This window comes from Taudactylus pleione, unplaced genomic scaffold (assembly GCF_031769625.1).
Source record: "Taudactylus pleione unplaced genomic scaffold, aTauple2 ptg000117l, whole genome shotgun sequence".
NCBI lineage: Eukaryota > Metazoa > Chordata > Amphibia > Anura > Myobatrachidae > Taudactylus > Taudactylus pleione.
The window spans coordinates 1,914,450-1,936,943 of NW_028284519.1; the positions used below are offsets into that span (position 1 = coordinate 1,914,450).

Genomic DNA, 22,494 nt, shown 5'->3' on the forward strand with positions numbered 1-22,494 from the left:
CCCTCTTCGTGGACTGGCCACACTCGCTCTAAAATCAAGTAGAAATCCTGCATTTTCCACTGACTTGAGCACTGAACAAGGTACAATGTCCTGATGAATAGTACTTAGATTAGAGTACGAGTTAATGTACAAGTTAGTATACAAATTGGCGTCCAAAGTCCAGAGAGACAGTACGTAAGTTTGAGTACAAGTTAGTGTACAAGTTTGTGTACAAATTAGCGTCCAAAGTCCTGACGGACAATACGTAGGTTTGAGTACAAGTTTGTGTACAAGTTTGTGTATAAATTAGCATCCACAGTCTTGATGGACAATACATAGGTTTGAGTACAAGTTTGTGTGCAGGTTAGTACAAATTAGCATCCAAAGTCCTGAGGGACAACACATAGGTTTGAGTACAAGTTTGTGTACAAATTAGCATCCAAAGTCCTGATGGACAATACGTAGGTTTGAGTACGAGTTTGTATACAAGTTTGTGTATAAATTAGCATCCACAGTCTTGACGGACAATACATAGGTTTGAGTACAAGTTTGTGTACAGGTTAGTACAAATTAGCATCCAAAGTCGTGATGGACAAAACATAGGTTTGAGTACAAGTTTGTGTACAAATTAGCATCCACTGACCTGCCGAGAATGCTGATTCAGCTTGGAAGGCGTAGGTGCCAGTGCAGCTAGGAAGCTGTAGGTGGGATCAAGAAACCGGAGCACAGCACAGGAGTTGATGGTGCAACTAGGGAGACGTAGGAGAGGCCACAAGAGCTGGAGGCAGCTGGGAGACAAAACCGAGGAGACGGAGATCCTTACAACAGATTCAACATGATACTGCTCGAGCCAGGAGAACCCACAGGAACGCTATAGTTGGCAAGGCAGCAAAGGTCCGGCATGTACAATAGGAGGATCATCCAATCAGATTGTGCTATGGACAGTAAGTGACTTCCTGAGGCGTGCTGAGCGTCTGGCACCTGGGGAGACCAGAACAACCGCATCATACACAGGTACATTTCCGGAGGAAGACAAGTCGTGACTGCGACTTGTAACACATCTGAAAAAAGTAACCCTCATGACAGGCACTGCGTATATGTTCATGAAACGGGACGGACCAGAGGTGACACAGACACAGCATATACCAGGTCCATTTACTACGTAACAATTTGATTTCAAATTTTGCTCGATCTGGCTTCCATATGTCCGTACAAAGCCTCCCCATGTTAGAGAATATACCAGAAAAGCTTTTTCCCTAACTTCTTAGTACATTTTAAAAGTGTTATCCAATGGCTCCTCTCCCTTTTAGGGATTTTAGATGCTGCAGGACCATTTTTGAATGTTAGGTCACTGTTGTGGCACCTCCTGGTTGCTGTATTTAAGCTGTTCCCTGATATCAATTTAGATGTTTTTGAATTCCATGCGATAGAGGGCTCCTCGTATACCAGTTGTTGTTCTGTTATGGGGCAGAACCATGACACAGTATTACAATGTTTACTTATTTACTAATTTTTTATGTATTACAATTATATTACTACGATATTTAATATTGGTGACTAGATTTCTAATCATTTATTGTTTGTTAACTGATTGTATTCCATTTTTATTTCTGTATGGCATGATACTTTTCTCAATAAAAAAATATTTATAAAAAAAAAATATGATTTGATGAATGAATCTGCGTCTGCACTCTTCTTATTTAAAGCACCCTCCTTATCTGGTGGTTCTCTGTAATAAACAGTTAAATTATTGCAGAATGATACTATAGTGGTAGTTGTTCCCATATGATCTCCCAGAAATCTCATTAGTTATTTCAAACCGAATGCTTCAGCAAACTATAATTTTTTTTTTTGAGTATTTGTTAAAACTGGAAATACAGTATTCATATTAATCCTGAACATGTCCAAAATGGATTACAGATATTTAGTTGAAACACCCTGTTTCCTGTTCACAGGATTATACTACAATATTTTATTGTAAGAATTTAGGGTTGGCATTGTTTTTAAATTATTTTATTGGGGTGTAAAATCAGGAGGATCTATTAACGTTTTTTATGTATGGACATACTGTAAAGTTGAGTATGTGTATTATACTGTTTGTGTATTACTATTACTGTTATCTAACTGATAATATATGACCAGTTGTCAGGAAACCAAGCTGCAGCTTTTTATATTTCCCTGTAGACGTGGAGTGTTGCACATGCATGAAAGTGCTGGGATCCATGACCTAGGACTACCACGATGGCAGCTAACTCTGTGTCTCTTTGCCATACTTATAGTCCTTTTTTTCAGCCTATGGAAAGGGGTGAAGACATCAGGCAAAGTAAGTAAAAAACAATGAGCACATGAAATTATTATGTCTATTTGCTGAATGTATATGTGTCAGCATTTGTTCCTTCTGCTCTATTATGGTTATAGGAAATAAAACCATGATGAGTGTAGCTTAGTCTACCATTGTGGGAGGGCTCAGTTTCTTTATATACTTATCCATCCGCTGCCTCTACTAACTGTTTTTGATTGGTCCCATTGGCATCTGTTCTTGTCCCCCGATTCATCACTTTCGTTTCTACCCAGCATAACACATAGGCAAAGACAGGGGGGGTTCCAGTTGCTCAGAAACCCTCCACTTTGGCAGCTCAAATGATGACCATAATAGCTATATAATATGATTTTACTAGAGCTGCGGCCATGCCCAACACCCATGGGATGTCAGTGGCTGCATATTTTTCTACTATTACTGTGATTGCTGGCCCTGTATAGTGTATGACTGAAGTATTTTATACACTGGACTTTGTATTACACAGACTACAGCTTATTAAGTGCTACTTATGCCCTCTTCATGCAATGGCCAAACTCTAAAATCAAGCAAAATGTAAGGCGCTACAGAACTCAGTTGATATAATTGATATAACAAATTGTACAAAACAATTACTACATAAAAACAGAACAAGTACGGTACATAGAAGGTTGTCGGAGAAATCACAAATATTAAATGAAGTGAAGAGAAGGAACTACTCATGAGGGCTTATAGTCAGAAGGGAGAGGGGAATGAGAAAAGGAAGTTAGCTGCTGGTACCCAGAAGGAGTAGTATCAGGTGGAGGGGGGGGGGGCTATTATTATAATTATTATCCTTTATTTATATGGCGCCACAAGGGGATCACAGCACATTACAAAGTGTAGAAACAGTATGAACAAAACAAGAAAAAATGTGACTTATAGTACAAAACATTGCAGCACATGGACATAGGGCCTGATTCAAATCCTCTCGCAAGTGGCCGCTCGCTCGTACGCCGCCGGTGTTATGCAATTGCGCATGCATATGCATCACAGTGCGCGTGCATGAACTAGTTTGAGCGATCGGGAAGCGCTCACGCACCCAGCATAGACAGCCCAGTGGAATGAGTGACAGGAGAAGCCATTTGTGGGTGGTAACAGGGCCAGGCCAGTAGTAACGGCGGAGTGGAAGTGTGAACGCAGGCGTGCCTGAGTGTTTCAACGCTATTTCAGAGGCGTGCATAATTAACAGGCAGCGTCATAGTACACGTCACCTGGTTGAATTATACACTGAAGAGCTCTCAGTGCTTGCGGTAGGGTACAGTCAACCGCAAGCGCTGTGGTCAGATCCGATGGAACCCAATGTACCGATGGTTGTATATACTTCCTGGAGTTGACGTTTGCTAGTGGGCGGCTAAAGACAGGCTTGTGGGCATCTATAAACACAAAGTGATCGTTCGCCAAGACATAGTGGGTGTGCTTATGCCTTGCCATGCGATCGCCTGCCTTGACGTCACTTAGATGAATTTCCATACGCTGGGAGCGAGCGGCCGCATCTAGCGAGTGGGTCTGAATCAGGGCCATAGTGTATAAACATTGCTGCATCAGTAGTCATAATACCCAAATAAGCGTTGGGGCTTCAAACCCAAGGGTTTGATGGTGTTTGCAGTGGGAAGGAGTGAGGGAAGGAAAAGTACATGAGGGAAGAGGGCACTGCTCGTGAGAGCTTACAATCTAAATATAGGTTATAGTAAAAGTCAGCTTCTTAGTGAGCTCCCAAAATATTTAAGGTTAGGGAGAGTCTTGTCAGGTAGTCAGTGGGATAGGAGCACACTTGGAGGTGGTAATCAGGGGGTTTGATTATTCATTTTGCACTATAATGCTTCATTCCTCAAATCCCTCTTACTGTTTTGCCTTTCAGTTTTGTCTCATGTCAGCATTCCTTAAATTGATTAGATAACTTAATTTCCAGATACAGTACTCCTACATCACATGTCAGCAGGATCCAGTCCAGACCCCATAACTCACAACACGGCAAAGTTATGTCTTTCTAAGTTTCTTGTCTCATGACATTCGTCTCCTGTGAGTTTTCCTCTTACTACAGTACATTAATTTCTCTTTTCAATTGCAAAATCTGCCAAATCAGTTTCTTCTTTTTACATTGCTGACCATTCCTATCCAGTCTCATGCTCACCTGCGTTCTAGCCAGCATGAATCCCTGTTACCTTACACTGCTTGCTACAAGTAATGCTGGTCATAAACTAGTGTGATTTTGGGGCGATTGTCAGATATGCGACGATTCGTACGATGAATCGCATGGAAATCGTGTCGTTTTTAAGGTAGGATATGATCCGATGTGCAATTCCGCAGCTCTTAAAACGTATCGTTTGATCAGATGTGCAGCCCATCCTATCTATCGTGATCATATGCCGATCGTGCCGTGTATTTGCGCATTCGATACATCGTGCACCAGAGCGGCGTATTTAAAAAAACAAAAAAAAGACTGATGCATCCATGGGGAGATACGTGATGCATGCATCTGTCCTTAATAAAATAAACACAGATGCAGGAATGATTCAGTGAGAACCATCCCTGCATCTGTGAAAAAAAAAAAAGTTTTTCAAAAACTTTTAGTGAACCAGTGCTAGTTGTGCAACATACGGGGGACAAACAACGTAGGGTTCCCCCATATGTAAGCACAACCAGCACCGGGCAAGTCACAACCATCCCATGTTGCCAAAATTCGGGGGACAAATGACGTAGGGGTTCCCCGTATTCTGCGTAACTAGCACTGGGCTCTAATCTGGTACTGGTTCTGGAAATACAGGGGGAAAAAATGCACAGGGTCCCCCTGTATTTTCCAGAACCAGCACCAGACTTTTTCTAGTGGGGGGCTGATGCCACAGCCAGGGGAACCCTTTCACCGGGCCACCCAGCTGAAGCATCAACCCTGACCGCTAGTCAGACCAGACCAAGGATCCCTGGGGAGCTGGGGACCCTACCAATAAAGGGTTCCCCCCTCTAGGGCACCCCATGCCCAGGCTGATAGCCCGGGCTATCTCTGGCACCCCTTGGGCAGTGTGTGTTGGGTTGATTATGTAGAGTAGTGCATTTCAAATAGTTGAAATTATTGTCTTTTGCTGGGGAACTGCAGGTCCCAACAAGCCTCCCCCGCATGCTGGTACTTGGGTTGGAACAGGCATGGGAAACTGAAGAGGAGATTTGAGAGGCGTGGATGAACTTTGGTGGTTTGAGCCAGAACCTCTTCATGTATAGATATGAGGAGGTAGAGATATGGTGGTGGATGGCTAGAACAGGAATAGAAAGTGTTTATTGAACAGCAGGTTGGAATGGAACTAAATATATACCACTATTTGAATGAGCAGAATCGGATAGGAACCGATAATGCTGGATTGAGATCTGGATCGGTTTGAGACCTATTTTGATGATTTGAAGAACTTAATGGAATTGAATCCGATGTTGAAGAATTGATGAACTTGATTGGTTTGAGATCGATGTTGAAGAATTGAAGAACTTAATTGATAAGATGTTGCAAGCATTGGATGAGACCGATGATTGGAGGTATTGGCTGGAACTGATGGTTGCTGTAAGAACAAGTCTCAGTGGTTAAACCAGACTGGTATACAAGATGGTATTGGAGACTTATCTAGATCTAGGAACTGGATATAACGGACTGGGACCATTCAGACACAGAGTAGCTGGGAGCTCAGTACTGAGCTGTAACTTCAGCAAGAAGCGACGTTGTACTGGCAATGAGGGCCAGTCAGGGAATGGAATTTATAGGTGTGGATCCCCAGAAATTGGATGCTGCAGTCAGCTGGTCTGGGAACAGCACTCTGAGTGGACCTCTGTGCTATCCGGGAGTGATGCACAGCTTGAGCGGACCTCAGTGCTAGCCTGGACAGGCACCGGGTGGCTCCAGGACACTTCTTAGGCTTTTGTGGAAACTTGGCATGGAACGCTCGGGTCAAAGGAGGAGCGTGGACATCAGAGGCAAAAGTCCAGAAACGTTCTTCTGGGCTGCAGCCCTTCCAGTCGATTACTTATTGGAGATGTCCATAATGAATTCTAGAGTCCAGAATCTTTCCCACTTTGTATTCAACTCCACGATGAGTCTGGTGCCTTTGGAAGTGTTGAATGAAACTGGTTGAGTGTGAGTGGTTTCATTAAAGAAATATGGAAGGAATTTGGTATCCTCAGGAAGGCAGGTAGCTTGAGTTTAAATGAAACAGGGTTGATTACACACTCAAAGGTGAATGGCTCAATGTAGCAGGGTGCAAATTTCATTGATGGCAGTCTTAACCACAGATTTCATGTAGAGAGCCAAACTCGATCACCCTCCTTTAGGCTGGGAACTGCTCTCATCTTCCTGTCAAGCAAACTTCTTGTACCGTTCGGAAGGGATGTGCGGATCTCTTTCCAAATCTTGCAAGGTGCGGTCAGCAGCTAGAATTTGCAAGGCAGGAAGGGGCTGAAACTCAGGAACTTGAGGGTGAAGACCATAGGTGTCATAAAAGGGCGTGGAACCCGATGAAGAATGGTATTGATTGTTGTGACAGAATTCCGCCCAAGGAAGCAGTTCAGCCCAGTTGTCCTGAGAGGAGGATACAAATAAACGAAGAAGTGACTCCAGGTCTTGGTTGACTCTTTCCATCTCACCATTGGACTGGGGTTGATAGGCAGTCGAGAAATTGAGTTTGACTTGAAGTGAAGGACACAAGGAACGCCAAGCTTGGTGACAAACTGCACTCGATCAGAGGTGATTTCCTGAGGTAGTCCATGGAATCTGAAGATTTCTTGTATGAATAATTGATCCAACATGGGAACTGACGGAAGACCGGTAAGGGGTATGAACTGAGCCATGTTGGTCAACTACCACCCAGATGAAACTGGAACCATCAGTACAATGGAGTACTATTGCAGTCTCACGCACATTTGCACAAGGTCAGACCTTACTCAGAAATGGCTAACTCCTCAAGCTGCGTACGACATTGCAGTGGATAATTTATGCATGCCCATGCAACATCGTTCAAATGCACTGGCACGCCTGTGTTTCTCCAGTCACCTCCCACAAATGACACTTCCTGTCAATCACTCTGCAATGGCTCTGCATAGTCACTGCAGTGGCCGGTTCATACACCGCACTGCGATGCATGCGCAGTATGCAACAATCTTCCGATTGCTTGCATAATCGCAGTTGCGATTGGTAGTGAATCAGGCCCGTAATTTCATTTCTTTCTCCATAGAGCTAGAGAGGGCATCGGTCTTTCAGTTCTGGACCCCTTGACGAAAAGACAATTTCAAGTTAAATCGTGAGAAGAAAAGAGCCCATCTAGCTTGCCTTGGATTCAGACAATGGGCTGTCTTAAGATATAAGAGGTTTTTATGGTCTGTGAGAATGGAAATGCTATGCACAGCTCCTTTCAAAAGATAGCACCACTCCTCTAAGGCTAACTTAATAGCGAGAAGTTCCTGTTCCCCAATAGAGTAGTTGCAGTCAGCAAATTTTCTGTAAAAAAATCCACGGGAGTGGAGAAGGCCATCAGGAACGTGTTTAGAGAGCACAGATCTGACTCCTACAGAAGAAGCGTTAACTTCCAAGACGAATGGCTGTGAGATATCAGGCTGACGAAGTACAGGAGCTGAAATTAACTTCTGTTTGATTTTTTTAAAGACTTTCTTTGTTTCTTTTGACCATTGGGATGGATTGGCACCTTTCTGGGTGAGCGTGGTGATATGTGCAATTATGGTGGAAAAGTTCTTTATGAATTTACGATAGTAGTTCGAAAACCAAAGGGAGCACTGTACAGTCCTGAGAGTATTAGGAAGCAGCCATTCCTGAATTGCTTGGAGTTTTTCTGGGACCATTTTGAGACCAGAACCTGTATATCCCAGGAAGGGAATAGACTTGACCTCGAAGGCACACTTTTCCAATTTGCAGTAGAAATGATTGGAACGGAGGCATGTCAGAACCTCTTTTATTTGCCAGCGATGTTCTTCCAGATCATTGGCAATATGAGAATATCAGTAAGATAGACAAAAACATGTTTGTTCAACAGATCACGGAATATCTCATTGACATAGTGCTGGAATACTGCGGGAGCATTGCTGAAACTAAAGGGCATAATGAGGTACTCGTAGTGACCATCGTGGGTGCTAAATTCGGTCTTCCACTTGTCTCCCTCCCAAATTCATATGAGATTATATGCTTCTCGCAAGTCCAATTTGGGGATGATGGTGGCTCCACTAACTCTGTCAAAAAGCTCTCAGATCAGAGGGATAGGATATGGGTTTTTAATGGTGATGTCATTCAGTCCCCTGTAGTCGATGCAGGGGCGCAGACCTCCATCCTTTTTTTGACAAAAAAGAAGCCGAGGTGGAAGGGCAGATGAACCCTTTTTCCAAATTCTCTTGGATATAGTCAGTCATGGCTTTTGTTTCTGCGAGTGAAATCTTGATAAGGAGGAGGAGTATCCAGATGAAATGGTACTGCACAGCACACTGGAAGAACTTTTTGGAGGCAAGAACCAAATCAGGAATGTCCCCAAGCGGTGATTTGTGAAGTTCTCCAGTCAATTTGAGGATTATGCAGATGGAGCCAGGGCAAGCCCAGAACTATGGAATGCAATGCCCAGGGGCGCTGACAGCTGCGGCAGGCCCGGGTGAAATGGGGGCATGACCTAATCGCGCGAGGCATGGTCATGCCCCCTAGGAAAATAACTAACTTTTGCTGTGCTGCGCTGCACAACCGCACTGCGTGATGGGAGGAGGGGCACCGTGAGCCCCTCAGCCCGATGCAAAGCCAGGAGGAGGTGCGATCAGTGTGATTGCTCTCCCCCACAATCATAGATAGGAGACTGCTGCACTGCTGCTCAGCAGTTGCGAGCAGTCTCCCACTGCAGCCCAGCACACAACAGCATGTGCTGGGCTGCTGTGAGGTAGGAGGTAGGGGCAGCGCTGGACCCGGGCCCCCGCCAGGCCCCTCTAGCAAGTCCAGGCTCTTGGTAATTAGTACCCACTCCCCCCCTCTCGGCACCCCTGGCGATGCTCTGGGTATGGCAAGAAAATGTAAAAGTTCAAAGTGCAGAGCACCAATCTTGACTCGCAGAGGTCGAGTCTGAAGGGTAATGGTGACCCATATGGATGCAGCTTCCATCAACTGCTGCAAGGTAGATAAGTTGAAGCATACTCTCGGTTGGTAGTGCCCTTCGCTGGACCACTTCAGATGTGACAAAGTTATCAGCTGCGCCTGAATCCAAGAGCTCCAAGACTTGCTTAAAGAGCTTGTCTACTTGAAGAGAAACTGAAAGAATGCAATCACTTTTTTTGGAGAGGAATGAACTTGGCCTCTCATTGCTGAGTTAAGAGCGGGAGTTTCCAGGACACTTGGGACAATTGTTGAGCTGATGAGAATGAGCAGCACAGTATAAACAGAGATTCTAAGACTGTTGCCTTTGGCGTTCTTCCTGTGACAAACGAGCACGGTTGATTTGCATCGGTTTCTTTTTGGGAGGAGAAACTGACTGAGGCAAGACTGTGGCCCGAGGCTTGGAATGAATGAATCTCCCTCTCTCAATAGCACATTCTTTAAACCTAAGTCCACCTTGGTGCACAGGGAGATCAAGTCCCCTAACGTGTCCGGGAGATCACGAGTAACAAGAACATCTTTAATTTTGTTGGATAAGCCGTTCCAGAAGGCTGCATAGAATGCTTCATCATTCCAACAAAGTTCTGATGCCAGTATTTGAAACTGCACCAGATACTGACCTACAGAATTTCAACCCTGGTTTAGACGAAGAAGGACTGAAGATGCAGATGACACTCTCCAAGGCTCATAGAAGATTCGACTGAATGCCGTGACATATTCCTTGCAAGATGTTAGGATGGGATCCAATCTTTCCCATATGAGTAAAGCCCATTCTAAGGTGGATCCAGATAAAAGGGAGATGATAAATGCCACACGGGTACGGTCTGTAGGAAAATTGCTGGGTTGGAGCTCAAACTGTATTTCACATTGATTTAGGAAACCCCTGCAATTTTTGGGGTTCCCATCAAATTTTTCAGGAGTAGGAATGTGCAGATGAGGTGCCACTGAGGAAACTGGAACCAGAGAAATTGTAATGGATAAAGTGGTAGCTCCTGAGCCTCTCAGAGTGGATTGTATGTTATCCAGCTGGTTAGTCAATTCTTGGAGGAACTGTACCACTTGACCCTGCACTGTCTCTTGGTGTTCTAGGCGAGCAACAAAATCAGGTGTAAACCCAGAATCTTATGCCTGATTCTTGGCAGGATCCATTAGCCAGTACAAATTGTCATGCCTGAGGGTTGATTTTGGGTTGGATCAGGCGTGGAAGACTGAAGAGGAGATTTGAGAGGTGTGGACAAACTTAGGTGGTTTGAGCCAGGACCTCCTCTGGTATAGATGTGAGGAGGTAGAGATACGGCGGTGGATGATGGGCCCGAAGGCGAGAACAGGAATAGAAAGTGTTTATTGAACAGAATTTTGGAATGGAACTAAATATATACTACTGAATGAATGAGCAGAATCAGATTGGCACCGATGATGCTGGTTTGAGAGCTGGATCGGTTTGAGGCCGATGTTGATGATTTGAAGAACTTGATGGAATTGAATCCGATGTTGAAGAATTGATGAACTTGATCGGTTTGAGATCGATGTTGAAGAGTTGCAAGCATTGGATGAGACCGATGATTGGAGGTATTGGCTGGAACCGATGGTTGCTATAAGAACAAGTCTCAGTGGTAAAACCAGACTGGTATGCAAGATGGTATAGTATACTTATTTACCAGATCTAGGGACTGGATATAACGAACTGGGACCGTTCAGATACAGAGTGGCTGGGAGCTTTGTACTTAGCTGTAACTTCAGCAAGAAGTGACATTGTACTGGCAATTAGGGCCAGTCAGGGAATGGAATTTATAGTGGTGGAGCCCCAGGGATTGGATGCTGTGATCAGCTGGTCTGAAAGCAGCACTGAGTGGAGGAAGAGTGTCATGTGACAGAGTCCAACATGGCTGTGCCCATACTGTTGTTCTGTATACTATTGTCCTGGGGAGACACGCTGTGAGCAAGTAACTGCGGAGAGCCATTTCAATGCTCAGTGACAGGACACTGAGCTAACGGGGCAGGAGTAGACATCCGCACCAGCAGGGAGCAATGTTCAGCGTGAGCGGACCTCTGTGCTATCTGGGAATGATGCACAGCGCGAGAGTGGACCTCAGCGCTAGCCTGAGCAGGCATCGGAGAGGTAAAAAGGTGGTTTTAGTTGTCCGAATCATGACAGGTACCTTCAAGAGTTCTTCCTTAAGCTGTCTGAGGCAAAGGTCAAAGCTGGTGTGTTTGTGGGACCACAGATTAAGAAAATCCTGCAATGCAAGGAATTCCCAAAGATGCTCACTGAGAAGGAGGAAGTTGCTTGGACCAGCTTTATTGCAGTGGTTCAGGGCTTCCTGGGCAACCACAAACTACAAGGAGTTGGGTGAGATTTTGGTGAAGAACTTTGGCTCAATGGGTTGCATGATGTACCTCAAAGTCCATATTCTTGATTCTCATCATGAGATATTCAAGGAGAAAATAGGAAGTTACTCTGAGAAGCAAGGCGAGCGCTTCCACCAGGATATACTGGATATACTGGAGTTTGAACGCCGCTACCAAGGACAGTATAACGAGAGCATGGTGGGAGACTACATCTGGGGAGCTGATTCATGAGAGTGATGTACTGTATAGTTGTAAATCTCGAAAAGCTACTCACTTCTAATTCTTTTGTGGTCATGTTTGTACAATTTTATATGCAGTTTTCATACATAAGTTGATTTTTTTCTCATATTGTGTAAAAGAAAATGCAAATATGCCCTTTTTTCATCTGAAATAGGTAGATTTTAAAGTATAAAATGTCCTGGTCAAAAAAGCAAAGTTTGAGGGGAATAAATACCATTTTACGTACTTTTGAGACATAAGTAATTAAGAAACAGCATTTACTACCCAAGGACAAAAAATGTGTTCAGTCTAATAAATAATAAACTTAGCTCCAGTGTATGGTAGAACCAAACACCACACAGTTGAATACTTAGCAGAGTTATAGATGAGGGATGGACACTAGCAAAAAAACATAAAAAAGCCAACAATTGATTAAATGCATAGTAAATAAATTAAATAAATCACTAAATATACAGTACTGTGCAAAAGTTTTAGGCAGGTTTGGAACAAATGCTGCAAAGTAAGAATGCTTAAAAAAATAGAAGTGCTAATAATAAATTAACAAAATGCAAAGTGAATGAACAGGAGAAAAATCTAAATCAAATCAATATTTGGTGTGACCACCCTTTGCCTTCAAAACGGCATCAATTCTTCTAGGTACACTTGCACACAGTGTTTGAAGGAACTCGACAGGGAGGTTGTTCCAAGCATCTTGGAGAACTAACAACATATCTTCTGTGGATGTAGGCTTGCTCAAATCCTTCTGTCTCTTCATGTAATCCAGGATAGACTTGAAGATGGGCTCTGAGGGGGCCATATCATCACTTCCAGGACTCCTTGTTCTTCTTTACGGTGAAGATAGTTCTTAATGACATTGGCTGTATGTTTGGGGTCATTGTCCTGCTGCAGAATAAATTTGGAGCCAATCAGATGACTCCCTCATGGTATTGCATGATGGATAAGTCCCTGCCTGTATTTCTCAGCTTTGAGGACACCATTAATCCTGACCATATCCCCAACTCCATTTGCTGAAATGCAGCCCCAAACTTGCAAGGAACCTCCACCATGCCTCACTTTTGCTTGCAGACACTCATTATTGTACCGCTCTGCAGCCCTTTGGTGAACAAACTGCCTTCTATTACAGGCAAATATTTGAAATTTTGACTCATTAGTCCAGAGCACCTGCTGCCATTTTTATGCACCCCAGTTACTATGTTTTTGTGCATAGTTGAGTCGCTTGGCATTGTTTCAACATCGAAGATATGGCTTTTTGACTGCAATTCTTCCATGAAGACCACTTCTGGCCAGACTTCTCCGAATAGTAGATGGGTGTACTGTACCTCGGTCCCACTGGTTTCTGCCAGTTCTAAGCTAATGGCACTGCTGGACATCTTTTGATTTAAAAGGGAAGTAAGCATGATGTGTCTTTCATCTGATGCACTAAGTTTCTTTGGCCAACCACTGCGTTTACTGTCCTCAATGTTGCCCGTTTCTTTGTGCTTCTTCAAAGGAGCTTGAATAGCACATCTTGAAACACCAGTCTGCTTTTAAATCTTTGCCTGGGAGAGACCTTGCTGATGCAGTATAACTACCTTGTGTCTTATTGCTGTGTGCTCAGTCTTGCCATGGTGCATGACCTGTGACATGAAATGGTCTACTACAACCTCACCTTTGTAGCAGAGTTTGGCTGTTCCTCACCCAGTTCTATGCCTCCTACACAGCTGTTTCTGTATCAGTTAATGACTGTGGGCCTGATTCATTAAGGATCGCTATTGCGATCGCAGCTCCATAATCGCACACAGATCTGCTGTGAAAATATGCTAATGAATGTTATCGCAATGCCGTCGCACTGCCAGCATAGAGACGCTCACTGCCACCCACTACCGCCATATCACATCCGTAATACCTTGCAAACCTCCATAAACCTTGGTAACATCGAGTACCATTGGCTCCTCACGCAGAATTACAGCAGCCCTGACCTTAGTTAGAAATTGCTAACCTTGTTGCACGCAGTGAGTACACAAGCTGTGTATGCAATCGCACTGGCTAATTTATGCACGCCCATGCAACAGCGCGCAAACGGACAGGCACGCCAGCATTTCTCCAACCACCCCCGTCACCACCCCCAAATGCTCACTGCCTGTCAATCACTCTGCAATGGCTCTGCGTGGTCTACTTGATCATAGTGCGATCGCAGTGGTGCCTTTGCGCATTTGCACTGCGATGCATACGCATGCGCAGTACGCAACGATCTGCCAACTGTGAGTGCTGTTGCAGTTACGATCCTTAATTAATCAGGCCTTGTGTTTCAACCTATATATGAAAATGATGATCATTATCACCGGTTTGATATGATTGGTTAATCATACACCTGACTATAATCCTACAAAATCCCTGACTGTGGACAAGTGTACCTAGAAAAATTGATGCTGTCACACCAAATTGATTTGATTTAGATTTCTCTTCAGTACATTCACTTTGCATTGTGTTAACTGATAAAAATAAATTATTAATGCTTCTATTTTTGAAAGCATTCTTACTTTGCAGCATTTTTTCCACACCTGCTTAAAACTTTTGCACAGTATTGTATATAATGAAATAATTTTTGTACTGAAGCTGTCCCCTCACACCTTGCGTATCTTACCCCAAGGTGTGAGGGGACAACAATCTGGTACCACTGTAGGAAGGGCTGCCACGGCTCTGCGGCAGTACGGGTGCGGCTCAGCTGTTCCTGATGTGAACAGCGGGCTTCATACCGACAGAAGTATGAAGTCAAGTCTGTCTGGCAGTCTGTGTCGTTCACAGGGGATGTAACCAGCATCCTGGCGCAGGCAGTGCCAGCGGACTGAATCCCGGCGCCTGACTGCAGCAATACCAATGGTGAGTATTAAGGTTAGGTTTAGGGTTAGGCACTAGGGGGGAGGGTTATGGTTAGAATGCCAGAGGGTACAGTTAGGGTTAGGCTGCGGTGAGGGGGGTAGTAGTACTTAGAGTTGGGCTGCCGAAAGGGAAGGTTAGAGTTAGCTGTGGGTTAGGGGTAGGGTTAGAATACTTCACTGCATGTGTCGGGATTATGCTGCCAGGTTTCTGACTGCTGGCATTATCAGCGCCGGGATTACGTACCCAACCCCATTCAAATATTCTCAGAGTCTCTCAGTCCACACTCTGAAGTGAGGGGGGCAGTAGTGGGAGCCTGGGAGTCACTACCACAGTGCTGAGCAGCCTCTGCATCATATCGTGACATCGACACCACGGCCACGTAGCACTGTAGGAGTGTCTGTGATGCTGATGAGGGGACTCAGAAGCCGCTCTGTGCTGTATGCACTGTGTATGCAGAACACATATCCATAAAGATTCAAGACTCAGAGCCGGCCATGGGAGGTGAGTACTAAGGGGTACTGTGGAGAGGGGCACTGTGTAGCATACAGTGGTGCACCGTGGTGGCACAGGTGGGACCGAGGGGAGTACTAATTACCTGGGCCCAATCTTGATGGATATGGGACCAGACTGGCTGAATCAGAGCAGAGTTGCATCACTGGAGAGAGTAGCACCACTGTGGGATAGTGGTACTGCAGTGTATCATGACAAATGTGTCCTCCTAATGAGAACAATAGCAGCAAGTTTCCTACTTTCGAGACCTGCTCTATTACAATGCTGTTTGTTAGTTCCTATCCCTGTGTCTACCTGAGAACTGTAGTTTACAACCCACAACACAGCATACAAAACAGAGTTATAAATGTCAGCTGAGGAGTGAGTGGGGAGCTGGAGGCAATTATTCAATGTGACTACTAACCCTCATTAATGCACTTCAATACTCTTGTACCATTTTTAACTTTCTGGACTGTGTGATTTGGTCTCTGACAGTTGGCAGCTCTGCTTACAGTTCTCACTCAACTGAAGTTCTAATTCAGTAATTACTGTACAAATGGCACTCTAATATTTTTTTCTCCTTACACATATCTGCAATTTTAAAATTCATGTTTCCATTCTTATAACATCTTGGGCCAAATGTAATAGATTGCGAGTTTTAGTTAAAATCCAACTCGCACCTTCTCGCATTTTTAGAAGGTGCGAGTTGGTGCCGGTACTCGCAAATGTAATAGCCTGCGAACTTTTGAGCTCGAGGCTACTACACTATGCGAATATTTGCCTATTAATTATCAAAAACAGCGCTGTGGAAGTGAAAAAAATGTACCCACAAATTGATCAAATATATGATTTAATAAAACACATATATATACACAATCCTATAAGAAATAATGATTGCATAAAAGACATCACATTGAAGTTGTATCGATACAATAAAACATGTAACAGTATCTAAGCATGTCTAGAATGCAACAACAATAGCAATGATTATATCAAAATTCCCAAAGCTGTGTCCAGCTGAAAATAATGTCTCTGTGTGAAATTGCTGTTGAAAGATCCACAGGCCAATTTCATATGCTTACTACTTGAACTTTAAAACAGAAAAAAAGGTATCCACTTTGCAGGGAACATACTTAATTAGCACAATTTTCAGATGCCCATCGGAATATTCATAAATCTCCACTTTAGGTATAACTGTTATTACCTTATATGTTAACCGCTGATGTGACTATAAAGCGGTGTTATGAGCTCAGTCACTTGCTGGTACAGAGGTTTTTGCTACCTCTTGACAACAGTACAGAAAAGGCAATATACTGCGCTTAAATTCCACAGTCAAACACACGTAAAAAATGTATAGGTTGAATTACCAGCACTTATGGTCAGAAAAAGTACATAAATTTACATAGACATAAATGCCAAGAAATACACTACCTAAAGGAATATATATATCATACTGATAACAATATAGATAGTATTATAAAAAAATATAGAGAGTTGATCAGACTCTATGTATAGGAACCATATATTACTTTCCCAAACAGGAAAACATCCCCAGTCAGGGGTCTCTGTAGTAAAACACAAAATCACAATTTAATTCATTTGCTCAATTGTGCACTGATGCATCAGATGTGATACATATTATGCATAAGAAACAATGTCTCATGTATCCAATGAAATTATTGCACTTTGTATCCAAAATAAAACTCTCACTTGCCGCAAGTGGTATGACAAGTATACGGCAGTCCACCTCAAAGCATTCATATAATCATTCTCAATTTGATTTTAACATTAGGACATCTATTTCCCAGCACCCCAGCTGGAAATGTAGGTCTGGTGTAATATTGAGAGTTTTAGTACTTGCCGTCACCTCTCATTAGCAGCCTCAGGTGCGTTGGTAGAATGTAATACCCACACTTGAAGGGAGTCCCGTACCTCAGTGGGATAACACTCCCATATGCCGTCAGTCTCTGTAGCTGCGTGGGTCCCCAAATTAATAGATCAAAAGACGGCTTGGCGCTGGTAATAGGTGAATGCTGAGGGTACGTCCAAAAGACAAAGAGAGCAGCAACACACGTTTCAGCTACCGCCGTAGCCTTTTTCAAGCTACACTACAATAGACGCTGCACAGGACGGTGAACACCATTGAATCGCCTGCTCACAATTAAAGCAAGCAAGCTGGGATCTTCAAACTTACCATGGCCACAGCAGAAATCACCACCCCTACCATCTATTGAGGGGAACAGGTGACATACGGAGCAGGGCAAGATTACCATTATGATGGCATTCAGCCATACGCTGCAGGTCCGGGATCCGGGTAAGATTAGCATGCCACTGTGATTGCAACGAATTTAAGGGAATACAACTTGCAATCCCTTTAATTTGACCATCTAACCAGAGATCTAAAGCTTCGCAATCTTGTTGGAGTCCTTAACACTACCTACACTTTACTATATTTCCAACAGTGCTCAATCCGGTGATGAGGATATATATACGAGACTAATTGGATTTATATCCTTTTTATGAGACTGTTAGAGCACTGGACTTTTTATTAATGTGGTTTAGGCTTTCATATAGCCAGTCTATTTGTGATCTTTATTCATCCATTTATTGGAACACTGCTATATAGGTTACTTAGTGGTTTATCAAGAGACCAATAATTGCATGATTGTGATATACAGGTTGAGTCTCCGATATCCAAAATGCTTGGGACCAGGGGTATTTTAGATAACGGAATATTCCGTATTTTGGAATATTTGCATACCATAATGAAATATCTTGGGAATAGGACCCAAATATACACACAGAATGCATTTATGTGTTATATACACCTTATACACACAGCCTGCAGGTCATTTTATACAATATTTTCAATAATTTTGTGGCTCAAAGTTTGTGTACATACATGAAATACATTTATGTTTCATATACACCCAATACACACAGCCTGAAGGAAATTTTATACAATATTTTTAATAATTTGTGCCTTAGACAAAGTTTGTGTACATTGAACCATCAAAACTCAAAGGTTTCATTGTTTCAGTCATGCCAAAAAAATTCCGTATTTCGGAATATTCCGTATTTCGGAATATTCCGTATTTCGGAATATTTGGATATGGGAGACTCAACCTGTAATACAATTCTTTGGATGGTTATATGTATTCATTTTTAGATGTCACTTCTTGATACCTTTTGATGTTATTTTATACAGTATGTCTAAACTTTTTGTATATGTTGATCAATAAATTTTAATGTGATTATATATTGTTCTGACAGACTTACCAGCGCAGTATCCATTTTCCTTTTTTTGTATACACCTGGATGTCACAAAACATAATACTTCTATAAAAGTAATTTTTAAAAAAGAAAATTCACATAATTACAATACTATTACATCCATTTCATTTTGAATTCCAGGTTGTATGGATAACAGCAACACTTCCATATGTGGTGCTGTTTGTTCTCCTTATTCGTGGAGTAACCCTACCTGGCTCTTCCAGAGGCATTAGTTCATACCTCCACATAGACTTTAAAAGACTTAAGGAATCTACTGTAAGTACTCATTTGTTTTACTAATGTTAACATTTAGACTTTTTGATAAACTTTCCAATTAGACATTGTTTTGTATTATATGTATAATTCATGTGTACAATACAAGTCCAGATTAGAAATTTAAAGCTGAACAAATGTAAAATCTATTAGTTTATAAGAATCAGGTATTTCTGAACACTGAGAGGTTCTAAAGAATACAAAATGAAAAGCAAAGCTCTAACCAAGTGTGGGGACGTACTCTGCACAATATTCTATGGGGGTGATTCATAGGTGGACGCAGATGCAGTAGCGGCTGCGTCTCTTGGCGCAGCTGCTACTGCGTCTTTTTAGTAATGCTGTGGCTGGTTGGCATTCTATTTGGACACCCACCGGCTCCAGCATAATTCCGCCGATGTGCATACAAAACCGCACCATCGGACATTGCACCTGTCATTGTACACTTGTGCCCAATTGCTTCCCTGCATCGAACTTAGAATCACCCCTTATGTGTTTTGGATGACAGCACTGAGAGTTACGGAGGGCACATTCTAGCTACATAAGAATAGATTTGGTTATTTCACTGCTAAATATTTTATTTTGCACAATGCTTAATATATCTTCTGTACTTTTGAAATTGAATTGTGTTTTGCCTACCTCTAAACACAGCTGAATATAATGGACAAAAATCTGTATATGTCCAAAGAAGTAAGTAGGGAGAATGAATAAAAATAGGATTAAAAGTAGTAATGTTTGTGTTTGGTCCCCAGAAAAATATAAACACAAGATGCATAGAGCTAAACAACTGTTTTTCCCCTTTATTTGTATTTTCAGCATAGTAAGTAGCAAATCTAATTCACAGAAGTATTTCTTCTACCAAGAGCAATTCTGTCTTTTGCCAAACAGTTTTACTAATTGATTAATGTTTTTATCTATAGTATTTGTTTGCTGACACATAGCATGTTTGGGGCTTTTGAGTCCGCTTCACTAGGGAACTGCAATGGGCCCAAACATGTAATATATTAGTGGACTTAGGCCCTCATTCAGAGCCGTTCGCTATTTGCGTTCGTTCGTTCAAAAACAAGGGGTGGCTATGCAAATGATCCGTTCGCACATTGCAGTCTGTTCACACCTCTAAGTCTGAACGAGCGAGCAAAACATACGCTCTTTTATTTCTTAAAAACGCCCCCTGGCCGCTCGCACCATACGTCATGTCCGCTATTTATTAGATTAATCGAGTACATCGAACAGGATATGAACTGCTCGCAATTCTTGTGGTTGGTTTTTTCAACCGCTATTTTGCGAGCAGTTCTGAGTTAAAAAAAACCAAGTGACGTGGTCATTGACGCTGCTGTATTAATTATGCACACCCATAAAACGCCCGTTTTGACCTTTAAGCACGCCTGCGAACGGATCTCCACTCCCCGTTTTCAAGCACCTTCCCCTGTTACCACCCACATACGCCTCATTCTGTCACTCAAAATAGCAGGCACTCGCTATATTGCGTACAAATGTTTTTCGGCCGCACTGACTGGTTCGCGCATGCGTACTAAAAACCGTACGCATGCGCAGATGTGCGAACATCGCTCGGAACGAGCGTACTGCCGCTAGCGAGTGGCTCTGAATGAGGGCCTTAATTTTTTAATACAAAAAAATGCCTCTTCTATGAGGAAGTTTCGTCTGTATTATTGAGATCAGCGCATAGATTTTCTCAGTCATATAGTGTCTACTTCAGGGATTGAAATGGACTCTATAAAACCCCAGGCTAATGAAAAGTGGCCAGTTCCTCAAGACATTAAATCTGCCCAGCACTTTTTGGGATTCGCTAAATGTTAAACTGTAGATGCTTTATCAGTGGGTTTTAGAAGTGCAATTAATTACTTCTATAACCCAGAAGAGATTATATTTGGAATAGACTAGCTTAGCACAGGAGGCCTTTCATTTTTTTTGGGGTTCTTCTGCATCCCCAGAAACTAGCATGCATTCATATTGGAGGTGGATGTGTCTGAAACAACTGTTGGAGTTGTTCTTCCACAGTGCACAGGCCCTAGAAAGGTATTGCCTTGAGAAAGCCTGACTGGTGAAATGGCCGAAGGCTATTTGTAAACGATTGTTAATGTCATGTAACTAAATTCAATGTTAATATGTTGCTAATAGACATAAACCCCAGTCATTGATGTCTAAGTTAAAATTATATATGCGCTATACATAGCACTGAGACTAATTGCTGTTGCCTATGACTATTGAAAGCTATGCTAAATATATAAGGCCTATGCTCCAGCTACTGATGTCCAAGTATAAAATGATACATGTGCTATACACAGCGGTGGGAATGATTGCAATTGCGGTTCAGCTGCATTATTGTATACTTGAATACCCAGAGCTGCAAAGGTTAACATTTTGACCTATAAAACCTTTTTATGGCATGTAATTCACACACACGATATAATGGTAACTACTAATATAGATCACAGGTAGTGGAGACCCATTAATACTAGGTGTGCTGACCAACTACTGTATATACTAAGATAATATACCTGCTGTGTGGGATTACACCTTATAGCTAAGAGACTCAGAATTACAATATATATTTGTATCTACAAGCATTGCATGGCAATACATAAGGATATGACATCTAAGCATAGGAAGAGAAGACACTGCATCAGTTTGGAATACTGACTGTACACATTACCAGTCACTGCATTGTTTAATATAATTTGCTGCTTCCTTCTAAGGAGTTGATGAAGGCATTTAGCCTCAGAAAATAATTAATTGCAACATAAATAACAGAATAAACTATAATGAGTAATGAACCACTGTGTTACTAAACACTGATCGTATTGAAAGAATGACAAATTGACAAAGGTTTAGTTTTGCATTTTCATCTCTTTTGCACAATTCTATCTTTTTATATTTCACCATCTTAATAAATTTAATACAGTGAGATATTTTAATGCATACCTATTAAAAATATAACATTTTAAATTACCAACGTGGGTCCCAGTGCACCCGTTAAAACTACTTACTTTTCTCCTTTGTAAATGTGATTTCTATAATGTTTAAGTAGTGGGTAGCACCTCAACACCAAAGTTTATATTTTATCTGTAGATACAGATGAAATGAGTAACAGCTAATTGGAGAGAGGACAAACAAAAGTGTAAACTATAAACTACATAATAGATGGCTGGTGCAGGATTGGTGCTCTAGCTGTAACTAATGTATTGCACCCTGGTGCATATTTTTCAAGGAAATGCTCTGCAGCCAAAAATAATTCATAAATTGGTGATCGAGGCTGATGGCAATCTTTTTGGCTCCTAAGGAGTGGATACATTGTCTAGAATTAGCCTCTTGTCCAATAACCAATTTTAGCGACCACCACAACCTCATATATTTTAAGTCCACTTGATGATTAGATGCTAGACATGGTGGTTGGGCTTTGATCTGTACCTGCTTTAACTTTGTTGTCACTTTTAGTCATGGTTCTCAAAACAATAAATTAGATGCCCTCTATAGAGTATTTGAATGATCTGAGATCTTTCCCAACTTATTTTTCCTATCTTGCCATCTAACACAGTTTTTGCATACATTAAATCTTGTTCTTTAAGACAGC

General features: G+C 42.3%; 1 protein-coding gene across 2 annotated transcripts in view; it reads left to right on the forward strand.

Annotated features, from left to right (window-relative positions):
• SLC6A2 (solute carrier family 6 member 2) overlaps positions 1 to 22,494 on the forward strand; it is a 338,811-nt gene that overhangs the window by 230,852 nt on the left and 85,465 nt on the right. For both annotated transcript variants that reach the window (XM_088471851.1, XM_088471850.1), the window contains 2 exons: positions 2,164 to 2,302; positions 18,774 to 18,908. In XM_088471851.1, the coding sequence (XP_088327977.1) occupies positions 2,164 to 2,302; positions 18,774 to 18,908 (274 nt within the window). The remainder of the gene's footprint in view (positions 1 to 2,163; positions 2,303 to 18,773; positions 18,909 to 22,494) is intronic.